This window comes from Gossypium raimondii, chromosome 9, assembly GCF_025698545.1.
Source record: "Gossypium raimondii isolate GPD5lz chromosome 9, ASM2569854v1, whole genome shotgun sequence".
In the NCBI taxonomy this organism is placed as follows: domain Eukaryota; kingdom Viridiplantae; phylum Streptophyta; class Magnoliopsida; order Malvales; family Malvaceae; genus Gossypium; species Gossypium raimondii.
Window position 1 is genome coordinate 39229129 of NC_068573.1, and position 25625 is coordinate 39254753.

The window sequence follows — 25625 nt, forward strand, 5'->3', positions numbered from 1 at the left end:
TTATTGCATAAAATTACGAAAGCAATTTACAAGTGTTTATCTAATGACCTTAGTCATAAGTGTGTTACCCTTATAAGATATTATTGATCTCTTTGGATTAAATTCGTTCACCCAATATGATCTTATTTTATTTCATGGTAACTATTACATCATCTTTTATGAAAAGTCAATTATCAACAAATAGTGATTAAATCATTTGTCTTTGACAAATAACATGTGGTCACATTACTTTTCCATATATCATGTAATGCCAATGAGAGGATATCATTTATCCTTTATTGAACTATGAATTCCACTATCGTAAATGAAGTCGTGCCATATAGAAGTTATATACCCAATGTACCAATTTTCGATTCTTTAGTTATTTGAACTCAAGCTTTTAATACATCAAAGTATATGAGTCATGCACACCTAGTCAGTCACTTACTCAGAATTAAGGTAAGTCACACTATGAACGTCACAAATGAATTAATCCATAAACGGGTCTAGGATTAATTCAACTTTAGTCATATCCAATGTATTGTCAATTCAGACAATCACACCTATGTCTCTACTTTCTGGGAGTACACTTTGATACCCAAAACAAGGTATATTCCTATTTAGACTTGATAGACAACATAATACTCCTTTAACCAATTTGATTAATTTCGATTTGTTAGATTATGGACCTTTTAGATTACCTATTAATACAAATTGTCTTCTCACATGATGGTCCAACCGCGTAATGCAACTTAATATTAGTTAAATATTAGGTAATCAATGAGCTAATATTTGCTAACATTTTGCTTTGCATTCAAAAACCGTTGAGGACAAATACAAACGATATTAATGTGAATAATGAAATTTTATCTAACCAATTTGTTTAAATACTTACTAGTATAAATGACGAATAAACTATACTTAAGGCACTAGATCCTAACATCTCATTGGTATATCTTTGAGAGTAGTTTTCATACTAGATTAATGCTTGTTTTTAAGTAAAATTGTTAAGTTTAGCATTATTTTAGTATTTTAGGATTTAGGTTAGATATTCATTCCATCGCATATTTTTAGTTTATTTTGTGCGTTCCAATATTCAATACATCTTATCATCAAGTGAGCTTAATTAGTGTAAGTTGAAAGGAAATAATAATTAAAATATGCAGATGATAGTAGGTTGTGTCCTAACACTTGTTAGAGGATGTTGTGACATTCACCTTGAAATATTAAAGCTCAACCAATAATCAAAGTCTAAGTTTTGACAAAATAGGAGAGGAATTTACAATGCACAAGCCTTTAATGTTGCAGCAGCCGCACCGAATCTAATCGTTGAACAATTATTAGAAAGATTGTTAAAGGGTAAAATTAAAAAAAAAATTTAAGAATGTCACAACATTCTTCATCTTTTCGTGCAGCATTCAAGCTCAAATTACCATGTAATGAAATACTAGTTAAACAATTCACAATTTTAAAGGAGGCTTTTATAAGATTTTTCAAGTAAATATTATAAGAATGTAAAGAGGATGCTTAGGAAATTTAATTTTGAGAGGAATTTTGTTATTCTTTGATATTTCTCTGAATAAACTTTAAATCTTTTGTAATTCAACTAGATTTGCTTTGTAAATTCTAGAACTTAATTTTTTTAGTTTACATTTCAGTTGGTTGAAAAATTAAGTGTAAATAGGATTTACTCTTGGACAATTGTCCAATTGGAAGTTTTATTTGGTTGAGCATTTTTAAATCTCAATCTCTATAATTTATTGCAATTATAACGATGTTTTCCATTGTTGATGGTTGTGTTATTGAGAGATCTATGTGTAGCTAAATTGATTATGTGATAAGTGGAGGATAATGGTAATGTTGTGATTAATAGTGAATTTGGTATAATGATATTTGTTGTTGCTTGCTTGGATGGATGATCTTATGTATGTTTATGCTTGACAATCACAAACATAGTTAGAGCTAGAGAAATTGAAAGATCTGACATTGGTTGGCTATATCGATCCAACTCAATAAGCATAAACTCGGTGTTCACTAAACTTACAGAGGAAAGTTGTTGTTTAGTAGTGAATCCTAGTTCCTAAAGCGATTCGAGACACCGAGAAAGGTTAGGATTAGTAACAATGCATATTATTGTTCATGCTTAATCATTAATTCACCAATTGGATCCACTTACTAGTTTTGTACTTGAAGGGAAAGTTTCAATTGAAATTACTATAATCGTTTTTAGTTTCTTTAGTGTTAGCTTTAGTAAATACTCTTGTAATCGATTGCATTGATAAATATAAGCTTAATTAGATTGGCAACTATAACATTAGTGAACTTGATTATATGTAATGCACTAGATTTAGACTAAACAATTCTCACTCAGAGGTAGGATTCTCAAAATACTCCTACATCAAAACGTTTTATTGTAAATATATTATTGTGACGACAACTATGTGCATTTGATAATGACTGAGCCAAGATTTGAATATATTGTAAAGCACGATTTATCGTCATTAGGTGCTGTAGGTTAACAGCTTGAGTTTAGTACCCTATGACCAATTTGAATATTATTGCGACTAACTTACATCTACCTTGTCTCTTAAAACCAATGATGTAGTGCCCTCTTATCTTACCGATGGCATACTCGGGTAGGAGGGGAGGGTCCCAGCTCACTTCGAGTTGTTGTATGATTTGAGCGTTTTATTTCAATGTTTGTTGTTGTTAGAGGAGCTTAAGCTATTATTTTAGCTTCGTGCACTGTTAGCTATTTGATTTGTTGTTTTGGACAATGTGATTGTCTGTCGATAATGGTGGATACTGGTAGATTATTGTACAAGGGTCGTACTAGTTAGGATAGTCTGAATAATACTATGATAAGGGTGTATGTAATTCTTTTAGTGATTTGTAAATAGGCTAAATGGTAAGCATTGTAGTAGGAGTATCCATCATATTAGTCATTTTGGTTATATGCCAGATTTTTTATATCTTTGTCTCGTTTGTTGTCGAGAATAATCGATTGTGTCCTCTTAATTTTGGATGTTAGGAATGTTTTGGTTGGTACAATCATGGGTTGTCATTTGGTTTCTAAAAAATAACATCAATTGTTGATAAATATTTAGTAAAAAGAGGTTATGGGTGGCTTACACAATTATGTAGAGAGTCATTATAGGAGGTTATCAAAATTTGAAGATAATTGAGAGGTCTTATAAAGAGGAGCTTGGAACCTGACGTATACCCCTCAAAATGAATGTTCTATCAATTATGGTTAGTAATAGGGTCACGATGGGCTTTATTAGGATCTAACAAGATGTCACAAATGTAATTGGACCCAATAATGAGAAGTATTGGAGTTATGAATGTGATGGGATGTGACTAGAGACATCCGAAGGTAAACTTCCTTGAGATTTGGTGATGGTCCATATGACTTCCTAGTTGGACAAGGTCTCATATAGGCAAGCTTCTTTTATTCAGACAGTTAATCAGGTGAGCCTTTTCTTAATGAGACAAGCTCCTTTTAAGCATTTTTTCTTTGACGAGCTTCTCTTAGTGTGATTATGCATAACAAAGATAAACTTTAATTTATTGATTTACATTTTTTATAAATAAAAGAAAGCACCAAATGCCTTAAATCAACTTATCTGTACATAAGGAGTACCTAGTTTGTCTTACAGTAACAATCTCCTAACCTATAAATTAGGAAATTCAATGTTATCTAATTTCGAAATTGAATAGAGGCAATATTGCGCCAACTAATCGATCACCTTGTTACCTTCCCTTGGAACATGCTGGAACTTTACAAACTGAAAAGAACCACATACTTTTTGTATCTTTCGAATGAGTGTCGAATGAAATATTCTCCAATTTATCCTTAATCATCTCCAAAGCATGCAAGCAATCACTCTCAATAACCACTTTACTATAGCTCTTGGATCGTACTGCTTCTAACCCATGTAAAATTACCTACAATTTAGAATTAATTGTGGATCCCTTCCCAATGAATCTTCTAAATCCATGTACCCAATTTTCATGTGAATCTCAAACAACACCGACTGTCGATCCATTACTATTAGCTGATCCATCTGTATTAATTTTCATCCAGATCACAATGGGTGGCTATCATCTGTCATGTAAAACTCGACTACCTCTCGTTACTCCACACTTAATCCCGTTGTTGTAGATGTTAATGGTAAAACACTTGGCACTCCTCACTATCTCATCCGCATTACCATCAAAATGTTGGAAAACTCATTTGTTTTCAATTTTCCACAATAACCAGCATACGACAACAAACACCACATTAGACTCAACCACCCCATTTTTAAATTCGAACTCACTTCTCAAAATTGCCAACAACCAATTAGAAAATTCCAATTCAAAAAAACGTGTAACATACCTTCTAGAAACCACCTTTCACCATACATCCCTGGCAAACAGATAATCACGTAACACATGTATTGTCGTTTCTTGATAGTACCTACAATGGTCACATCCAAAGTCATCGATTAAGTTCCTTCTAGCCCTTTCATAGTTCGTTAGGAGTCTTTGCTTTATTGCTAACCACAAAAATGCTTTATCCTTAGGGATAAAATATTCTCCTAAATATCTTTCCAACCAAAATTTGTTAATAAAGGCTCATTATAAGTAAGACTTCTATATGCATCTTTGACAGTAAACTTACCAGAAGTGTTCGGTTCCCATAAGTATCTGCCGTCACCTAGTCCTTTTTTGGGCAAATGATACAAAACAATATATCCCAACACCTTCTTGTTAAAACATAGTTGCAATTGTCACTAGTTCTATCTACCATCAACTCAACAAAATTAGTTACCTTAACTTGTGATATTTGGTCCTAGTAAAAGGTGATCACTAAGTAACCTTAATTCAGTTATCTAGATATCTTGCAGGAGATTAATAGATTTTCCATCTCCTGTACTCTAATACAATTTTTCCTGAAACATCTCTTATATATTGATAAATGATCGCCAAATATATGAGTAGTTTGTCCTAATTATTGAATAACGACATGGTTTATTCATATTGTATTTACTCCACAATACTCGAACCCAAACAGGATTCAACTTTGTAACAAGTTGGTAAGCAAGCTTGATAAGGAACAAAAGGTTCTAATGCATCATTCTCAGTATACCCAGTCCACCAGTTTCTAATGGCTTACAACCGGTTTCCCATTTAACTAGAGCCACCTTCATTGCACTACTTGTTGACCCCCATGCAAACTTCCTCACAATTTGTTCAATTTTATCGCACAACCCTATAAATATCATTACCGATTTCATGAAATAACTAGGGATCGCCAACAAAACTAACTTGGTTAACATCACTCTACTTGTCAATGATAAAAGTTTTGCATTGAATTCATTCAGCCTTTTTGCACTTTTTCAATCACAAACTAAAAGTTATTCTTCGTGAATATCTTATGAAATAATGGGATGCCCAAATAGTTACCCAAATTATCCACCTCTTGGAAAACAAACTCATTACTGAGCAATTCCGTAATTAGCTTCTCTGTATTAGTACTGAAAAATATTTTTGATTTTTAATATTAGGTTTATGGCCCGAGTAAACAAAAAAATGTTGAAGAATTTATCTTATTGTATTTGCATTCTCAATTGTAGCCTCACCAAACAACACTAGATCATCTGCAAAAAAACAGATGTGAAAGACTAGGTCCACCTCTACCCAATTGTATTGGTTTCCATGATCGATTCACAACAACCAAATTTATTGCTTGACCAAGCTTTTCCGTAGCTAAGACAAAGAGACACAGGGAAATAGAATCTCTTGTCTAATTCCTCTCGAAGGAACAAACTCATCCATATCACTGTCATTCCATAGTATTTGCATAGATGTCGTTTATACACACTGCATAATGATACGTGTAATATTATTTGGCAACCATGCATCTTTTAAAGTATCTCTAATAAAGTCCCACTTCAACTGATCATATGCATTTTCCATATCAAATTTAAGCGTCATCCACCATTTTTTCCCTTTTTGCCTCGTCGTAGAGTGGATAACCTCTTGGACAATAATCACATTATCTACAATGTTACATCCAACAATAAAACTAGTTTGGTTATCGACCACAAGATAAGGCATAATCTATTTAACCTATTCACAATAATCTTCATAATTACCTTATATGACACCGAACAAAGGCTTATAGGTCGAAATTGAGTGATAGATTCCAGAGAAACCACCTGACTAGAAGCATTTTGTTGAAAAGAAGCTCTATCCTAACTCTTTCAAAAACCCTCTTGACCATGGAAACCAAGGATTCACCCACTATATTCCACTGGCTTTGGTAGAATTACTCATGAAGTCTATCGATCCCTGAGACTTTTAAAGGCACCATTCCAAAAAGAGCATCATATACCTCTTAAGTTGATAATATCCTTTTAAGAGTATCCACCATGTCCGACTCCAGGATGGGAAATCTATTTTGAATGGGGAAATCCCCAACATACAATACAACGTATTGAAGAAAGAAACAACTCATCTATGATCATATACTCATCATAACACCAAGATTTATCCGTAAGCTTTAAAGCTTTAATTTGTTTCACTTTTCTTTTTGCGTTTGCTTGACTATGGAAATATTTACTCCTATCACCAAAGAAAGTCAATCATTTCAAGACTTTTGTTTCTATAGCATCTCCTCATTATCAAGAACCTCTTCTAACTTAGTCGCAATTCTTTCTCAAGTTTGATGAGCTTTTCAGACTGATATTTCTCCAAAGCTTTTTGTATTCCATCAAGACGAGTGAAAATCATTCTCTTCCTCTCCAGAATATTATCATACACCTTTTTATTCCATATCTCTATTACCTCTGTAAATTCATTTACTGAGTTTTCCAGCATACCATCATTCTTCCAATTACCACTGACTATGAAGCCAAAATTGTCATGAGATAACCATACCCTTAAGAATCGAAAAGGTCGAGACTTTGTAGGAGCCACTTCATTTTCAAAACAAAATAAAATTGGACGATAGTCTGATTTAATTGTTTGAAGATGGAAAATCATCGTATTTGAGTACAAAAATTCTCATTACGAATTGCACAACTCATGGTCTAAACGTTCGAAAACATTGCATTGATTCCATGTAAAACTAGGCCCCTTATACTTAAGATCTTTCAAATTGCAAACCTGAAAAACCTGTTGAAAATCATGACAGCTGTTAGCATATCTTGTGGACCTACCCTTCTTCTCTTCCTCACTCAACGTTGCAACCAACCATAATACCACATATATACATGCCAAACATACCAACTAGATCATTAACACAAGTCCACCTATACATGCCATTATAGCCATGACTAAACCATCAAAATCTAATTGAACTGCACTTTTGCACCTTTTTCGATTTAATCATTTTTACTTAATTAAGCATGCAAACGTCAAAAATTTATTAATGAAATTTTATATGACACTACTAACATACCATAGATGTTAAAATATTAATAAAATAAATATTTTCACATTGAATTTGTAGTCCCGAAACCACTGTTTCGATTTTATTAAAAACGTGCTGTTATAGATTTGGTCCTTTTATAGGAGCCAAATTCCTCTTGAAAACCTGACAACTTCCACTCTATGCGAAAATGACATCCTAATTTGTTTGATAACGCTGTCCGCCTTATAACCATTAATCCTAATTTCAATAAGAACCATAATCTCTGGGTCATTTTCTCTCAAAAACTCATTAATAAACCTATGAAAGTTTGGATGTCTTGCACCCTAATAGTTCCATACCATAATCATTGACTTCATGAAAAAAACCATCAATAAAATTGATATGTGAATCATACCCAATTCTATATAGAATCATCTATACCGGCTGCACCCTTTTCACCACTTTAGCCCAAACCTGTCGTTTATTCGAATGACGCCCATTTTCCAATTGGGCAACAACTATCACCTCTTGATTTTCCACCAATCAGACATCATTTTGACCCTCTGCCTCCAGTTGCTTCACAATGACTTGAACAACTTACTGAATAGTGACCGAAGATTCCTGTTCAACAAACGAAACTGCTCCTTCACCTAAGCCAAATTTCAAGGCGTCTTTGGTTATTAATTTTTTCAATGAAAATGGAATAGCAAATAGTGGAATAAGATTTTTGAAACCCAAGCTGTTATTATGTCGGTAATTACATGACACGAATTTTAGGAAAAAAATTACTCCGTCCCCGACGTGGGCCTTAATAATCTGTCAGTAAACAACCAGAGTTTCAAACCTCCTGATACCTCAACAAGCTAGTATACCATCTAAAAATAAAGTAAACTTGTTAGAACACATTTTCATAAAAAGAAAAATTCTTGATCTAAAATTTAAATTTTATTAACTATTTACAATAGGTAAAACATGTGTTTGGTGACCAACTGATGCAAAAAATGACAACTTGTACAACGCCCAAGACTGCAGCAATATCAAGCACCCGTCTATGTCTTGTGTTACGTATTTTACCGCTCGACAAAGCTCATTATACAACGTTGCTAATACTACTGATCCCCAACTATGCTAACGGGCAACTTCCAAATCAGACAATATTAGGGGCAAGTACATCAAGTGGACCTTACTATTATTTGCTTCCGACATAAGTATCCCCTATCAGCTGCATTATATATGCTCGAGTAGCACACATCTTCTCCCACTTAGTGGCATTACTTGGTAAAATTTTGAAATTTCCCTTCAACTAGGAAAATTTCAAACTCGTAAATTTAGCTTCACCATCACCGGGTGAGCATCCAAGTAAGTGATAGCATAGCACCGTAGGTCGAACACTTTACTTGAACCTATGATTGCACTACCGTCGACTGGGAGCTTGAGTTGCAGTGCAACATCTTTTGAGGCGATGGTGCACTCCCCACACACCAAATGAAAAGTGTGGGTCTTCAGGCGCTACCGTTCACCCAAGGAAGATATCAAGTCGGCCTTCAAATCGAAATGCTAATCACTGCCGCTGATCCAAATCCGACAGTATTCAAGTATGGCATAATCCGTTCATTCGGCCGGTAGCCCGAACCATGGACATGGGCCCTTAACACGCGGTACTCACCCTGACCATATTCATTTATCGTGTTAGTTAAAATTTCTTAATTAAAAAAAAATAACATGCAACTTTATAAATATACCCGTGAATAACAAATAACATTTTTTTTACCAACACATTAATCATATTTGCTATGTGATCGTTTACTCTAATCAAAGAATCCATTTGGATAACTACAATTTCAATAAAAAAATTAATCATTGACTAAACAAATAAATAACCTACATTACCAACGCAAATCCTAAACATGCCTTTTTTATTTATCCAAAACAAAATTATTATTACAAAATTTATAAGCATGTAGATATACATAACAAAAATTCAACATATATCTCTAATGCATTCACATAATATCACATAATAATTTTTCAACACAAAAAAAATTTGAGACTGTAAAAAGTTAATGCAAAAATCTAATATTTCAAACAAATAGTAATTAAAAAATAAAATATACTTGCTAAGCTAAACCGATGATTCCTTTTCTTCCAACACAGAATCTTCTTCTCCTAAACTATTATTATTATTATTACTATCATTATTATTATTATTATTATTAACACCAACCGGTGGTGTATAGGTAGAGGGACCAACCCTTTATAGTGGGTTTGAATGCATATAATAAATTAGGTATGTTTTTTATTTTTTATTTTACGACTTTCCTTTTTTCATGCATTCATTGGTTAGTTTTGTCTGTAAAAAGTTGTCGCCTGGCAGCTCTTCTCTAATCTCTACCAGTTAAAAACTTATTCTTTTTACAGTCACAAGTTCCCTTATTTTTCTCCTTTTTTTAGCTTTTTTTATTACTATTTTTAAGCCTATTTTCACATTTTATTTCTTGAATTGAAAGAAATTTGAATTCGTAATTCTTACTGATAATTAGAGGATAAAATATTTTTAAGAACAAACAAATCATAATAATTTTTATCTTTATTTTCAGTCATTTTTGATGTTTTGAAGAAATTTATAAAAATAATTTTTATCAATATAATTTTCTTTTGATATCTTTAATTAATTTAATATTTATTTTTATGATAGCTCCCCTTTAAAAATAACATTATTTTCAAACCCGTGTAATCCGTATATTACCCATTATTCCTATACATAATGTACCTCCGTATACAGTGCGGCACCAAAGAAATTTAAAAAAATAATTGATGATGGCTTAATGATGGTGGTGCATGTTACTCTTCAAAACACATAAATAATTTTTTGAAAGTGATTCATTTTGATAATTAATTTATTTTTTAATATTATTTAAGTAAAAAACCATCTACTTTAAATTGCATCATTGTTGCATAATATCTCAATTTAATGTTTCTTTTTTAATTTTTATTATTCTTTTCTACGGGTGTTAAAAGCCAAGTTTCGGACTTTTTCGGTCCGTGTAAAATAAAAGCAAAAAGATCGAGTAAAATATTTAAAATGAAACCAAATGCTCGCTTTTTAACTTGTTGAGATATCCTCTCTTTTTAACGAGAACGAGAGCGGAAAGAAAGAAAAATGATTAATCCAATTTTTTAGGTTAAATTCTTGATTATTTTTCAAATTTCAAGGTTTTGTTAGCCATTTTGATCACACGTCTTTAAAACTCCTTGGCATTTAAAAATGATGGAGGTATTTCTCTTTTACGTTTTTTTTTATTTACTTTTTGTGTTATTTGATTACTTGAAAAATTAGATTACTTCAAATTTGGTTGTTCAATTGTGCTCCTTTTAGGATTACCATTGTAATGCATATTAAGGTTTTTAATTTCGCATAGGGACCGTTATATTGAAAGTTTTCGTGCTTGGATCTAAGAATTTGGTTAAATATCAAATTAAGCACAGACTGAGGTAAGAGATTTAAGCAATTGAAATTTAGTGATTAATTAGGGTGTACAAGTAGCAACATTCTTTTCCTTTCAGAACTTTTTTTATTTTTTAGGATCTGACCTGCAAAATCGTTAATTTATGACATAATATTGCCACTTGTTATAGAACTTAAAACAATTATTGCAGTTCATCCTTCTTTCATATGAAATTCAAGTTTCTTTCAAAGAATTTGTTAACTTTTTTTTTTTAATTTATAATGTGAAGTTCAATTAACATAACTATTTGCTGGAGTTACCTTTTATTTTGATTTTGAGTTTAGCTGAATTGGTGAAGGTCTCCAAGGACAGAAATGGCTGGCAGAGATAATTTCACATGGATTCCCCAGGGGATACCTGTTTAATTAATATAATTCAGACGGTTAATTGGTTGTTAGAAATATTTCTTAATTTTGTTTACCGTTTAATTGTCAAAATAGTTAGAGGAATATATTTCACCAATAACCAGATCAAAGTTTCTAATTTGATGATACACCATGTTCTCAGAGAAATTTACTTACTTATATAAAATGTCGCCTTGTCTTTTTCTTATCTTTTTTGTACAACAGAAATCGTAGCATGGAAAAACAGAAGGAGTTGAATGTGTTAGATTTGAATTCTAAACTTGTTAGATGTCACATCTTAATGTGATTGTATGAACCAACGAGACAAACACAGGTTCATATCTTTGTTTTTTGTGGTAGAAGCTCGATGGATATGTTTTCTCATTGCTCATAGGCTTAATGATTTTAAGTCTACTACTCTTTTTGGTTGTCAGGGTAGTTTTTATCAAACCAGGTAATGATCATAGGCTTAATGATTTTAAGTCTACTATTTTTGGTTGTCAGGGTAGTTTTTATCAAACCAGGTAATGATGTGTTGTAGGTGACATCATTTTGTAGGAATCTCCATTTACGGATCTTCCTCAAAATGATGTGGAACTTACACCAGATAAAGTCAAGGATGAAAAGGAAGGAGGTCCTACATTTCACTGTGACCTTTGTGATGCAGAACTAGTTTACACGATTGCTCAAGCATTCCTCCCAGGGTTATCTACAGCTTGTGTTGACAATACAACTGGTGATGTTTTCAAGTCCCCTGGTTCAGTAGCAGCTGAAATTAGAAAAGAAATGGTGGAGTATCTAACGCAAAGAAGTGAAACTTTTGTGGCTGAATCTGTGGTCTTGGATGCTGGTCTAGAGGTACAAGCATCTGACCATCCTTACGATATCATTGCATTCTTGATTGATGAATTTGCAACTACAAAGAGGAATTTGTTCAGTCGAGTTTCGGAATGGTTACTAAGTGATAAAAGAGAAGACAAGATAGATGATTTTTCACAAGAAATGGAAATTAATGGATTTTGGTCGATAGACAAGAGAGAAGCAATTGTACAAACTTTGCTGAAGAATGTTGACTTAAAGAATGAATTTCACTGTGACATGAAATTTTATTCAGCTGATGAACTTGCTCAACATGTGCCAACTTGCAAATATAGATCAATGACCTGCCAAAATGAAGGTTGTTATGCCAAATATTCAATTAGCCAAATGGAGAACCATGATTCAGTTTGCCCTTATAAGATGATTCCTTGTGAACAAAAATGCTTGGCTAGCCTCATGAGACGTGATATGGATAGACACTGCATAACTGTCTGCCCGATGAAGCTTGTGAACTGCCCTTTCTATTCAGTGGGTTGCAAATCTGCCATACCCCAATGTAAGATTGAAGAACATCGTTCCTTGGACTTTCATTCTCACCTGCTATATATTCTTCAAGGCATTCACAAGGAAGCATCTGTAGAGGTTCTAAGAAAACGAGTGGAGCAACTACTACAGGTGAGTTAAGATATGATTGTGAATATTTTGCCCTATACACGTATTTCTTTTTTATTTTTTGCATCTAAAATACAACCGATTTCTAAATATCAAATGAGATATGAATTACTATCTAAGCATTGGATATCTTTTTGTTGTTGTTTCTTGGCAAGACCATTACATGAGACATCATGATGAAAAGACTTTACAGAACCATATAACATCATAACTTTTATGACTAACTCCAATTTCTCTCTCAAAACAACCATATTAGGAGAAACCTTACTAACCCATATCATGAACCAAATCAGTTGGTGTATACTTAGATTATTGAACTGCAACCTTGGAAACAGAGAATAAATGTTGGAAATCATATAAAAGATGCCTGCTAGATTTAGGATATCAAGATGATATGTAATTAGGATGAGTTGCTAATGCACATACATTTAGCTTGACTATATGTTCATCGTGTAATCATAATTACAATGTCATTTTGAATTGTTTAGAAAGTGTCATTGACGTAAATTTTCATGTTGCTATGCTATTCTGATCCTCTTGTGAACCTCTAGACAACAAGTTTCTTGTCTCTTTTATTCAAAGCTACAATTTTCATTTCACTACAGAAATATTCTAGTAAGCTAGCGAACATCCGAGATTTGAGATCACTAACATACAAAGTCAAGGATCTTGATGCAAAGCTTGGGCCGCTGAAAGTTTGTGCAACAAACGAAGTTGATGTAGCCACAAAGACTGCAGGAAAGCTTCAAATTTTGGAAGCTAGTGACACCAACAAGGTTACAGAAAAAGGTGCAGAAACCAGAGTCGTAGGTTTTGAAGCAAAGCCTCAATCATTAGAAGTTACCCCTACAAATAAAGACAGTATAGAAGCTGTAAAAGCTGAAATAAAGGATTCTGAAGCAAAACTGCAGTCATTAGGCGTTAAATCATTAAACAAAGTTAGTAAAGAAGGTTTAAAAACCAAAGCCACAGATGTTGAAGCGAAGCCGCAATCATTAGAAAATACTATAACCAACAAAGATAGTGGAGTAGCTCCAGGAACGACAGTAAACCACCATGAAGCAAGGCCTCCATCCTTAGAAGTTACTCCTAAAAAGGTTAGTGAAGCAACAATAGAGAATTCAGTCAAGGATGTTGAAGGAAAGGTTCGACTTTCAAAAGTTAGCACTGGAGAAAACTGGTGAAGATGGCAATGGAACTTCAAACCATGGTCCTAAAACAAAGTAGAAAGCTAAAGGTACGACTTGTTGGCTAACAGTTATTACATTATATGAAGAAATCTTCTGCTGCTCATACATATAACTGCATGTTGACTTTTCCCTATATTCTTTCTTTTCTTGGACTTGGGTTATATGCTTGGCCCTTTTTGTTAGCTATCATTCTGTTTTTAGCACAATTGTCATTACAATTTTGGGACATTAAATAGAATTTCGTAGGTGAGAATGTATTTATACGAAGTATCTATGCAATTATTTTTCTTTCACGATTTCATTTTTTGGTTAAAATACTAAAACAATCCTTAAAACTATTTCATTTAAAAAAAAAAAAAAGCACCTATTCCAATAAGTTATTATCATTTAATTTGTGGTAAAATAATTCTATTTCAAATTTAATGTGATTAATGTTAAAGATTCTTTAGCTAGCATTTGGAAACTAGAATTTTAGAATTTTGATTTCAAAAAAGTGTAAATTGAGTTGTAATCTATTTAGAAATGTAAAATTTGTAATTTCCGGATTTGTTAAATACTTGTTTGGTAATGAATTTGAAATTCTTAAAACATTTTTAGATTTGACAAATCCATATTTTTATACATTTTTTAATATATGTTACACTAAATTTCAGTTAATTTATCTATAATATACACATTTTATTCTTTTCATTTATATGCTAAATGAAATTTAAATTCAAAATTTATATCCTCAAATAGAGCCATTGGTTTTTCTTCGGGTATAAATTAAAGTTAAAGCGTAGATATATATATATATATATATATATATATATATATAAATTAGAGGTTAAGGGTTTTTTCCTTTTGAAATAGTTGAAAATTTTATTGGGAAGTAATAAAAGTAGAAGGAATTTTCTAATCATTTTTTTCTTTAAGCAAGGAATACGGAGGAAGAAAATGAAAATGTGAAAAATAGAAATTTGTAATATACTGATTTAGGGAAAAAACAAAAATTAGAGGAAAATGGAGAAGATCTTCTTTCATATTTTTTTGTTTATTAGCAATTAACTTCATCAAATAAACCTTAAAATTTGAAAAAAATCACAACAAATAGATTATATTTAACTCATTGATCACACAATTAAACAAATTCTATTAGTAAAATCATCAAAATTCAAATATAATAATATTAACAATTATTTTTATCAAATTAACCTTAAAGCTTAAATTAAATACTAAAATGTTAATCACTGATACTTTTGAATACCAAAATATAAAACTTTTGTCAGATATATCAAACTTAAATACTAACAACATGTTTGGTTGGACTATTAGCATAGTCAATACACCCCTAATCGGTGGCCCCACCCAATCCTCCCTCATTCCTATGTTTGGTTCATGGTATTGGTAATACCATTGTAATCGGTTACTGCTTTAATCGGTGGATTTCACCGATTTGTAATCCCCCCATTTTACCCAGATTAGGCGCCGCATAGGTTAACCATCCCTGTTATACCCTCTCATCTGTTTCCCCTTTGTTTCTCTTCTGTTCCCCTTAGCTGCAGCTTCTTCAAGCTTTCGAACTGCACTTTCTGATTTCCTTGTTGGTAAGTTAATGGGTTCTTCAAGTTCTTCTTTTCCCCTTCAGATTTGTTTCACTCTACTGATTCTGCATGTAATCGGTTTCCACTTTTTCGATTCTGTGTTCTTCTTCATCGCACTGTGCCCGGATTTGGTCATTTACAGGTTAGTTTTCCATAGTTATTTTGTTTTTGGGTGAGGAATTGTTTCTTTTAATTCTTTTTCGAGTTGAGAAAATTGATAGTCTCCTTCCTATTAAAAATTTGGGACATTATTGGGTTCTTCTTCTTTGGTATCTCAAACAATTTCTCTTTATTTCTCTCAGAATATGATGTTAACAAATAAGAAGATTAAGGCTACCGGTCTTTCACTCTCTATTGTGAAAAGAATAACAGGATGGGAATACAAGGGCTTTTGCCTCTATTGAAATCGATTATGGTACCAATCCATATCAAGGAGCTTGAAGGTCAGAGCGTAGCTATTGACACCTATTCTTGGCTCCACAAAGGAGCCTTGTCTTGCAAAGACTCACTCTGTAAAGGATTACCCACCTCCGTGTTCCTCTCTTACTTTACTGACTTTCTTTTCTTTTTATCACCTATAAATGCACGACCACCGACTATCAATTCATAGGTTGCTCGTTGGGGATTTTAAAGTTTTGGATGAAATGGGTTAATGGGTATTAGTTGAATGATGCTTTTTTTTTCATTAGGTTGCCTCAGCAGTGAAAAGTATGGAGATTGTATCAACTGGGTAATTTGGGTGATGTGTTTTAGTTTGTGTGTAGCTCGCTTCACTTCTCGTGACTGTTAAAGTTGTTCTTACGATCATTCTTGCTTTCATGGTCGAAACTTTGGGTCGATTGATCCATGGTTGCATTTTAAGGTTGATAGTGAATTTTAGATAGGTATTGTTACTAGAAATAAGTTGTTCTTGTGAATAGTTCTTGCTTTCACACAGTCAAAATTTTCAATGACATTGACCATGGTTGTATAATAAGCCCGAAATCGAAGTTTAAATAGGTATTTCTTGAGACCTCTCGTGAGATAAGTTATGTTCTTTCTTCATTCAAAGTGATTCGTATGAAAAGTTATCTTCTCGAGGTGCACTGTGATGTTCACAAGACATGAATGCTTCCTATTCGTGCAGTACTAAACCGCTAAAAGTGTCTAATTCGTAATGTACTACAAACTCAACTGGCTCTCTTTGGAGCTTTATTGTGATTTCCCTCTCTAGTCTCTATTGTTTAGATGCTAGGGGGTATGATATACATTGACTCCATTATTGGTTCTTTTGAATTATTGATCTTTTAGTATGGTCTAAAGAAATGTTCCATGCCTCATAAATGCAGGGCAAGGAAGGAAAATCTTGCACGAGCAGTTGAACATGAGCAGTTGAACATGAGTCATGAGTCATGTCATTGATAGATCTGCAAATTTGGATGCAGGGCAATTACATACTTCTCCAACATATTAGACAGTAACGATGAAGCACTATGTAAAAGAAGATGTGAGGCTCTTGCTTTAGTATTTGAATCCAACTGTCTGGAGAAATTCTCAAGTAAAACCAAGGATTCAAACAAAGACTTTAAGGACAACATTATAAAGCAACTCGTAAGCGGTTGTCGAAACAGCAATGAAAGAATTTCTAGTCAAGATCCAAGAAGTGGTTCAATTCGCCTCTACCGCTTTAGATTTCCTAGAGTACCGATTTGACTTTGTTTTATGCATATATTTAATAGATTGTATCTTGAGTGTCATAATAGTCTTAATAACTTTCAGGATGGGAAATGTGCAATCTCATGGATATTTTCATTGAAAAATTCATCTTTTGTCTTTATATTGTTGATTTACTTTTCTAGGCTGGCTTTGTGTAGCTGATCATTGACCTTAATTCCAGCAGTAAACAGGCTGATTTTCCAATGTTTCTATTTCATATAAATGCACTTTGTAGGACTTCTTTGGCACATGAAATGACCATATTAATTCTTTTTCATGGATTTTTCTCTCAAACCTTTCTAATTATTTTTGTTGTTGATATTCTGATAGACATTATTACTATTTACATTTTTTAAGCAAACCAATGTCAAGTATTGATTTTGAGTTTAGAAAAGCAAAGATACTCCACGTCATGATTCATAATGAGAGTTTTGTTTCATTTCTTCTTCTAAGTATTTCATTATTGGCATGATTCAGTTGAAAGAGCAATCTAAAGCTAATGGTGCTCAGAATGGGGCTTCATACTATGCTCCTACCCAAGATCTTAAATCAGAATAGACGCTCATCAACAGAGCAACTTGTGGAGCACTTCTTCAAAGATACCTCTCGACGTGACGACTCATGGAAATCTGATTTCAACTTGACACCATTGTTAGTGTACATTTCTTAAGTGATTCAGATGAAGAGTAACACGGCCATTTGAAATGTGATTTGGGGTGTAGCTTGACGAATATATATCAGTTCTCTTTGTCTAGGTTTTAAAGTCTGTCATGTGTTTATAACCTTTTTGTCTAAGCTAAGAAACTATAAATCGAATCATGGTGTGTATTTTGGGTTGTGCCCCAAAATTATTTAAGGGGTTAAGTATAGTATCTCCATTTGTTGATCACTGGTCATCTTCTCAACTTTGCCATATTCTTTCTCCATATTTGATGTCAAGTTGAAAAGAAAATTTTTGGTATGCACACCCCACGGGCTTCTTTTTGCATTTGACAGCCAAATGCACCTACAATTTGAATGTTATTTAATAATAATTATTTTAAATTATATTTAAATTATATTTAATAATAATTATTTTAAATTATATAAATTCATATAAGAAAATTTATTATCAAGAATTTTATGAAATTATATATCATTATTAAATTATATTTAATAATAATTATTTTAAATTATACAAATTCATATAAGAAAATTTATTAGTTATAATTATTTTAAATTTATTAAATCATATATTTTAATTAAAATATATTTAATATTAATTATTTCAAATTATATTTGATAGTATCATATATTATGATTTTAGTAAATTCATATAAGAATATTGATTATTAAGAATTTTATTAAATTATATATATTAATTATAATATATTTAATAATAATTATGTTAAATTATCTTTTATAGTATCATATATTATGATTTGAGTAAATTCATATAAGAATATTAATTATTAAGAATTTTATTAAATTATATATTTTAATTATAATATATTTAATAATTATTATGTTAAATTATATTTTATAGTATCATATATTATGATTTGAGTAAATTCATATAAGAATCTGATTATTAAGAATTTTATTAAATTATATATTTTAATTATAATATATTTAATAATAATTATGTTTAAATATGATTAAATTATTTATTATTGATATTAATAATCTTATTAAATTTTAAATAACAATAACAATAATCATTTACCTAAACAAATTTATGCTAAGGGTATTCTAGTCATTTTAGTTTTTCCCATTATGCTATTACACCTCTATTCCATTCAACCAAACACAAGATTACTATTACGCCTCTATTCCATTACATTCAACCAAACAGTTGATTTGCTACTACACCTCTAATCCAATACAGCGAACCAAACGCACCCTAAATGATGTATTAAGCATATGACATTTTAAAGTCCAATGAAGGAGCTCCATATCAATATATTCCAATTAATATTTAAGGAACTAATTAAAAAAGAATAAAAATACGTTACAAAGATAATTCAATAGAATTAGTTTTTAAAAAATTTTATATTTTGTAAACCAAACAATTAAATCAAATGACCTAAATACAGTAATACGTTGAAGTAATTTTATATTCCGATTATTCTAATGCCAAAAATAACCTTACCTCTACCCAAGGAAAATACAACTTGCATATCATTTTCCATAAATTGAAATTTTGCCATTAGGCAACAGATTTTTGAAATTAGTACAAGAATTTTTTTTTCTTCGAGAGAACCCAGTGATTATTATATAGGAAAAATTTTGTAACTAACCAGTGGGATGATGCGAGTACATCTACTTTGATGCAAAAGAAGTAAAGTATACAATCCTAAGGTTCGATGTGTCAAGCAAGCACTTGAGTTGATAAAATCTGGAATTCTATTGAGTATAAAGGAACATGATTCAGCATAAAACATGAAAACGCCATAATGAGTCCAGCTATTGCATAAATGGCAAAACACAAAATCCAATAATCAAGTTCAACCCCTAGTAAATAACTTTGACAAAATTAGGTTAAGATTACCGCTAAGAAATACAACTAACCGCGAACACCCCGATTGAGACTAACCATGCGAGCTGAAGCATCCATCTGGGAACCTCTCATTCCTGAACCGGCTCTCCCAGAGTAACCGCCTGTTCCTCGTGATTGACCTGACCGATCCCTTGAAGCCTGTCCTAATGCCAATGGTCTGCCACCGCCAGTATACGCGGCACGTCCAGAACTACCTTGCCTACCCTGATTGTAGGACAAGTCTGGCCACCTACCGCCGCCACCGCCAGCTGTCCCAGCAGCATATTCCTGGTTATCTCGCCGCCTTAGTGGCAGATCCAATCCACCACCACCAAATCTAGCCTCGACTGCCCTCTCATTACTCTCAGCAAGTATTGAAAGCTTTTCTGTCAACTGGAATGCCAAGGCCTGCAACCTTGAGTACTCAACATCATGGAAGATGATGCATCGTGTTGGCTGGTCCCAGCTTGCATGGAGTTCGTCATTTACCAACATCTTGCTAACAATGCTATGAATCTGGGCATCCGAGAGGTCAAACATTTTGGTGAGCTGGTCCAGGCCTAGTGTATCATAGGAAGAACAGTAGGTAAAAAGGTAAGTCCTCAGAGCCTCTTCCTTGATCTTAGCTTTCAGCATTTCAAGCACGCTCTCTCTATTCCTAAGGAGCTTCCAAACATCAAGAGAATTAATGACGTCGAAGGCCTTCTGGAAATCTCCCTTGCAGAGGGCCCGGGTTGCAGCCATTACATGGTCTCGCACATTTTCTGGGGGACCTGTAAATGGCTGCCTCTCACTCACCTCAAGCAACCGCCTGAATGTCTTACTTATCACATTGCGTTTGGCGTCAAGGGAGTTGGCTGCCATGTTAGGAACCTCAAGAAGCATAGCACATATCAAATGCACAGCCTCCAGAAGCTCAAGGTTTATGTGCATATGGTAGGGCATCTGACGCCTCCTTTCCAACCTTTCCTGATAGATCCAAAGTTTAAAAGAGTATAAGTCCACAAAAAATTGATGAATGTACATAGCCAGTCCCTCTATTATAAGGAATAGATCAAATTAGTCCCTTCACTGTTAAATAGATCAATTTAATCCCCGTACCATTAAAATGAATCAAATAATACCAATTTTCAACAGAGTTAATATTTTGAAAGCTTTTTATGGTTCTACAAATGAAATCTTTTGTTTGAACTTAAACTGCATATGAAAAAAACAATTTCATGTCATTTTTTAAATAGTAAATGTTAATTTGCCCTTACTCAATTCTTCTTAATAGCATAATGATTAAATCTATCCATTTAATAGTAAAAGAACTAATTTGCTCCAACACCTATAATAAAGGGACTCAGAAGGTATGGCACTTTCACCTCAAAAAATTATAAAGTAGCATGTAAGTGCACATGTTATCACGCTGTTCAGTTGTTCGCAAATGAAGCGTATGACTTGAACGCATTTAAGTCAGAATTTCACACAACAAGGGCTCATAGATCAACATGAACATCCCACAATTATTCGTTACAATTATGCCAATAGTTAGATATATAGTAATTATTTCCAAAGTAAAAAGAACTGATCAGTGGCAAACATACTTCAATAACTAGATTTCCGAATGAATTCATTGTCTTGTAACTGTTGTTTATGCTACTGCATTTGTATCAACTTCTTAAAATATCCGAATGCCTAATAGAAACATTGTGTCAAAAGAAATATCCTTCCAATCCCAACAGAAACAATACCATCTAACCAACCAATCAAAAACTATTTACTAAAGTGTAAAGCCAAAAAAATAAAATTAGCATGCAAAAACCATCAAATGCAAACAGTAAAAGAAAACAAAACTGTACAGACTCGAGGATTATCAGTTAAAGCTATTGTTAATTATGATCTGTCAAGGAATTCTATTACGATCGATACCTGTTCTGGGGTTTTCTCATGATATCGACTTTGTGAAACACCTTGTGCAAGCAATTCCTTCACCCTCCCACCAGAATACAGTTCAGAAAGGCAGCCATGTCCTTCAGCAATTAGTCCAACACGGAAGGCACAGAGGCCAACCTGAGCCATTGCCCGGTTAAAAAGTATCTGTGTTGAAACATCCATATGCTGAATATTATCCTGTAAATGACTCATCAGCAGCAAATCACGAGCTATTGAAAACTCATCAAAAAGGGCATGATGATAAATATCACAAAGCATTGCACGGGCTTTGGTCCTCTCATCTCCACTTTTGTATATGAGAGTCACTAGGATATCCATCAATGCTCTACTATTCTCGGGGAATGTCGGCTTCCGGGACACGAGCTCAGGAGTAACAACAAACGCAGATATACCCCGTGTTTCCTCCACTTTAGTCTCATCGCCATCTGTTTCTCCATCTTCCGATAGCTCAGCCAGTTTCCTCATAGCATCATAAACCTCTTGAGGCTTGTAATAGACAAGTTCAACCCGCCTTAGAGCAACCTTAGCAGCAGACTTCAAATCACCAATACGCTCTAAATACTCCTGGACATTTTGAGCAAGGACCAAAAACAAAGGTTCATCTCTCAGTCTCTCAACATACTCACGAGTGTGTGGATCAATGCATTGCAAGCTCTTAAAGAACTCATTATCTATTCTCTCAAGGAAGGCCACCAAATTTCCCCAAACACGGATTGTACCATCATAGTCTGCTCCCTTTTGGGTTTCATTCTCATCAGGCTCAACCCTATCATCGACCACAATGTTCGGGTACTGAACAAGAATGTCCAATATGACAAGCATATTCTGTACACATTTCTTCCACACATTTATAGGCATGTGTCCACTAAGACCTGGATTAACATCAAACTGTGCAGAGATAACACTGAAAAGGATCTCAAGCTTCTGAGCAGGAGTCTTGGCAACCTTTGTCAAAAAGGTAAGCTGCTCGACCTGTTCAAATTTTCCAGTTCCCTTCCTTCCCCTAGCAGCCACAACTTCTTTAAACTTCTTGTTAACAGTATCCCAGGTGATCTCACTAGGATCTTTCTTAAACTCCCGATCCATCAGCTTCTCTTTCTTGCTTAGTTTCTTCTCCCAGGCCCCATCAGCATCATCATCATCCATATCTTCCCCCTCATCATCCTCATCACTAGACTCAGCAGCAATCTGTGAGGGGTCCTCCAACTCAGAGCCAGATTCATCTTCATCCTCATCTTCGTCCTCATCTTCAAACTTCTCCTCTTCACTCTCAGGATTCTCCCTATACTTGTTAATCAATTCCTCATACTGCTTATTATTCTTCTTGAGCTTCTGTTTCATTGCGTTCAAAGCCTTGTGATTACTGCTACTCATTTTCTTTTTGGCTTCCTTATTAGCCAAAGCTTCAGCTAAGAAATCTTCCAACATAACAAGACACTTAATATAAAGATTTGGAACTCTGTCGGACTCGGTAACACGCATAACCTTCTCCAACTGTTTATTAATCTTATCAAAACTCTCTTGCAAGCTAACCCAGTCATTGATTTTCATTGCATTCTTCATCTGATCAACCGTACTTGCCATCTCCTCAAACCTCTTATCTTTGGCGGATCTAACCACCCTCTTTTGCCCATCGGAATCATCACTATCACTAGCATTTGTTTGTAGATATCTGCTTCCCGCAGCAGCAGCTGCGGATTCTCCAGCTCCCCCATTCTCAATTTCATCTTCGATATCAGTCTCCTCTTCCTCAGTGTCACTACCACCCTATCGTAAATTTAGAAAAAAAATTATATATGTATGACCTCCTCAATACAATATTAGGTAAAGGCTAGATATTTTAAATTCATACGTCAAAAAAGATAAATTAAAAAAAAAAAAACCAAACAAACCTGAGTCCAGAATTTAGATGCCATTGGCTTCCCCTTTCTCGAGTTCAATTACTTCAAAGCTGCAAAAAGAAAATAATATGAATCAGGCATTAATACGGAAAGCTGGATGAACAAAATATGAGCTTAAAATTAGCGACAACCAAATTTCGGATCTATAATTCGGTACTGCGATTCAGGAAGGTATTCAATTTTTTAAAGAAAGAAGCACAACAGAGAAACAAAGTTACCTGACCTGAGGCTAGGGGTGTTCGAAAGTATAAAACATATAAAAAAATAACCTTGTGATTTGCCAGGTAACTGAACACACAGACTACATTTTCTGTCTTAAATTTGTTCTGTCATGTCCTTTTTATACGTAAAATTCTTTAAAGGTGATACAAAGAACAAAAAAAAAGAAGCTATGTCTCTACTAAATACTTCCCCGTGGTTAGGGGCAAAACTAAAAATTTTGTGAAAGGTTTTCGATAAAATTAAAAGAATTTTGGCATAAACCCAATCCTAAACTAATCGCCAACACTGTCCATTTATCAATAAACAAGGCAACTAATTACACCTTGAAAAACCGAGAACCCAGAAAGAACCTGAAGGCAAAAGGGGTTCCAGCAATGATGAGCGACGACAACGGAGAACCCAGAAGAGTGCAAGCTGCTTGAGCCTTGAAATATCGGACGGTGGTGAGTGAAGTGACCGGACGGTGAAGGTGCGTCACTGCGTTGGGTTACGGTAGTCGGGGGTGACTGGTGGCTGTCGGCACACGGTAGTAGGGAGATCTCAGAGGAAGCTAGATATTTGGGGAGATAGAATATTAGGTTACTGATTAGGGATTTTTGTGTTAGTTTTTTGTTTTAGGATATGGACTTTCGGGTTGGGCTAAGGTTATTGAGTTAGGATTAGTGGTTATTGGAATGGGTTTATTGGGTGGGCCGGCGGTTGGGTTTGGGTGGACAGTGGGCTAATTAGCAAAGTCCTGTAATATATAATATTAATTTTTGAAAGTTCAGTTAATTCGATTAATTATCAAATTTTGAGTCGAATTAACCACTAATTAAATTTTTAAAAATTATTAACTGAATTCTGACCGAATTAAATCGGTTAATCTATCGGTTAACTGAATTAGATCAGTTCGGTCAATTATTCAATTTTAATCGAAATTTAAACATCTCTATCTAAGGTGACGAGTGAGTTCTCAACCGTCGACTAGATTTTTTTTTTTATGTTAGCAGCACATCAATATTCTACATCTATATATATAATTCAGCTAAGGGTGGGATTTTGATTTTTTTTTTACGTATCTATGCTAGCATGGGTTTTTTTTTTAATGTACCATGAGGTTTTTTACAGTGATACAATCCTATTATGTTATTAAATTAATTAAGAGAAAATATTTAATACAACTCTTTAGACTCTATAAATGTTTTATAAAAATGGGATATAGTAAAATATTAAAAATACATATTAAAAAATCGGGTCAATTTTTTAAATTGTTTGTAGAATAAAAAAATACAATATCGATATATCAACTATTCACTCATTAATTAAAAATTTTAAAAATGTTATTAAATCAATATTAGAAAAATATGAATAGCTTTTGAATTTACATATTATTTATTATTAATTAATATTAATATGGTTTTCAATCCACATTTTAGATTGGCGTAAATATTTATTTATATCAAAGTACAAAGTAAAATTTTGAATATTAAAATATGCTCTAAGTTCCTATTCTTTGAAATTTAATTTTTTTATTTTTAAGATTTTAATCCTTTTATTTTCGGATCTAAAATTTAGGTATAATTGTCACCCTTCATTAAATTTCTTCTATTAAATTATCTTGTATAACATTTTGAAAATTTAAATATATACATATATATATATTTGGTTGTCGTGTCACAGTAAAAATGACACCAAAAGTATTAATCAAGAATTTTTTCTTAAAAACATTCATTCGAGTTTGTTATAATAAATTATTATTTTTGATGGAATAGTATTCTTAAAAAAATTGACATCAATTTTTGATTGAAATAGTTAACTATATTAATTATTTAGTCTAACTAATAACATTACAAAAATAAGCAGATCAAATTATG

General features: G+C 33.1%; 2 protein-coding genes across 9 annotated transcripts; one reads left to right on the forward strand and one right to left on the reverse strand.

Annotated features, from left to right (window-relative positions):
• Nucleotides 1-10461: 10461 nt before the first annotated feature.
• Nucleotides 10462-15786, forward strand: LOC105799582 (uncharacterized). 7 transcript variants are annotated; one of them, XR_008188927.1, is made up of 5 exons: nt 10462-10655; nt 11790-12725; nt 13328-13959; nt 15451-15498; nt 15596-15786. XR_008188927.1 is itself a non-coding variant. In XM_012630218.2 (3 exons), the coding sequence occupies exons 1-3, from the start codon at nt 10647-10649 to the stop codon at nt 13904-13906; spliced, it is 1524 nt and encodes a 507-aa protein (XP_012485672.1). In that variant the 5' UTR covers nt 10462-10646; the 3' UTR covers nt 13907-14175. The 7 variants fall into 7 exon arrangements, 5 of the variants coding, with proteins under 5 accessions (XP_012485672.1, XP_052477340.1, XP_052477341.1 ...); XR_008188928.1 differs by lacking the exon at nt 15596-15786 and having other exon boundaries at nt 15457-15472; XM_012630218.2 differs by lacking the exons at nt 15451-15498; nt 15596-15786 and having other exon boundaries at nt 13328-14175.
• Nucleotides 15787-19557: 3771 nt separating this feature from the next.
• On the reverse strand, nt 19558-24358 carry LOC105799580 (eukaryotic translation initiation factor 3 subunit C). 2 transcript variants are annotated; one of them, XM_012630215.2, is made up of 4 exons: nt 24120-24358; nt 23539-23597; nt 21623-23413; nt 19558-20677 (listed from the first exon to the last, which is right to left on the reverse strand). In XM_012630215.2, the coding sequence occupies exons 2-4, from the start codon at nt 23560-23562 to the stop codon at nt 19736-19738; spliced, it is 2757 nt and encodes a 918-aa protein (XP_012485669.1). In that variant the 5' UTR covers nt 23563-23597; nt 24120-24358; the 3' UTR covers nt 19558-19735. The 2 variants fall into 2 exon arrangements, with proteins under 2 accessions (XP_012485669.1, XP_012485671.1); XM_012630217.2 differs by having other exon boundaries at nt 24092-24358.
• Between the last annotated feature and the right edge of the window lie 1267 nt (nt 24359-25625).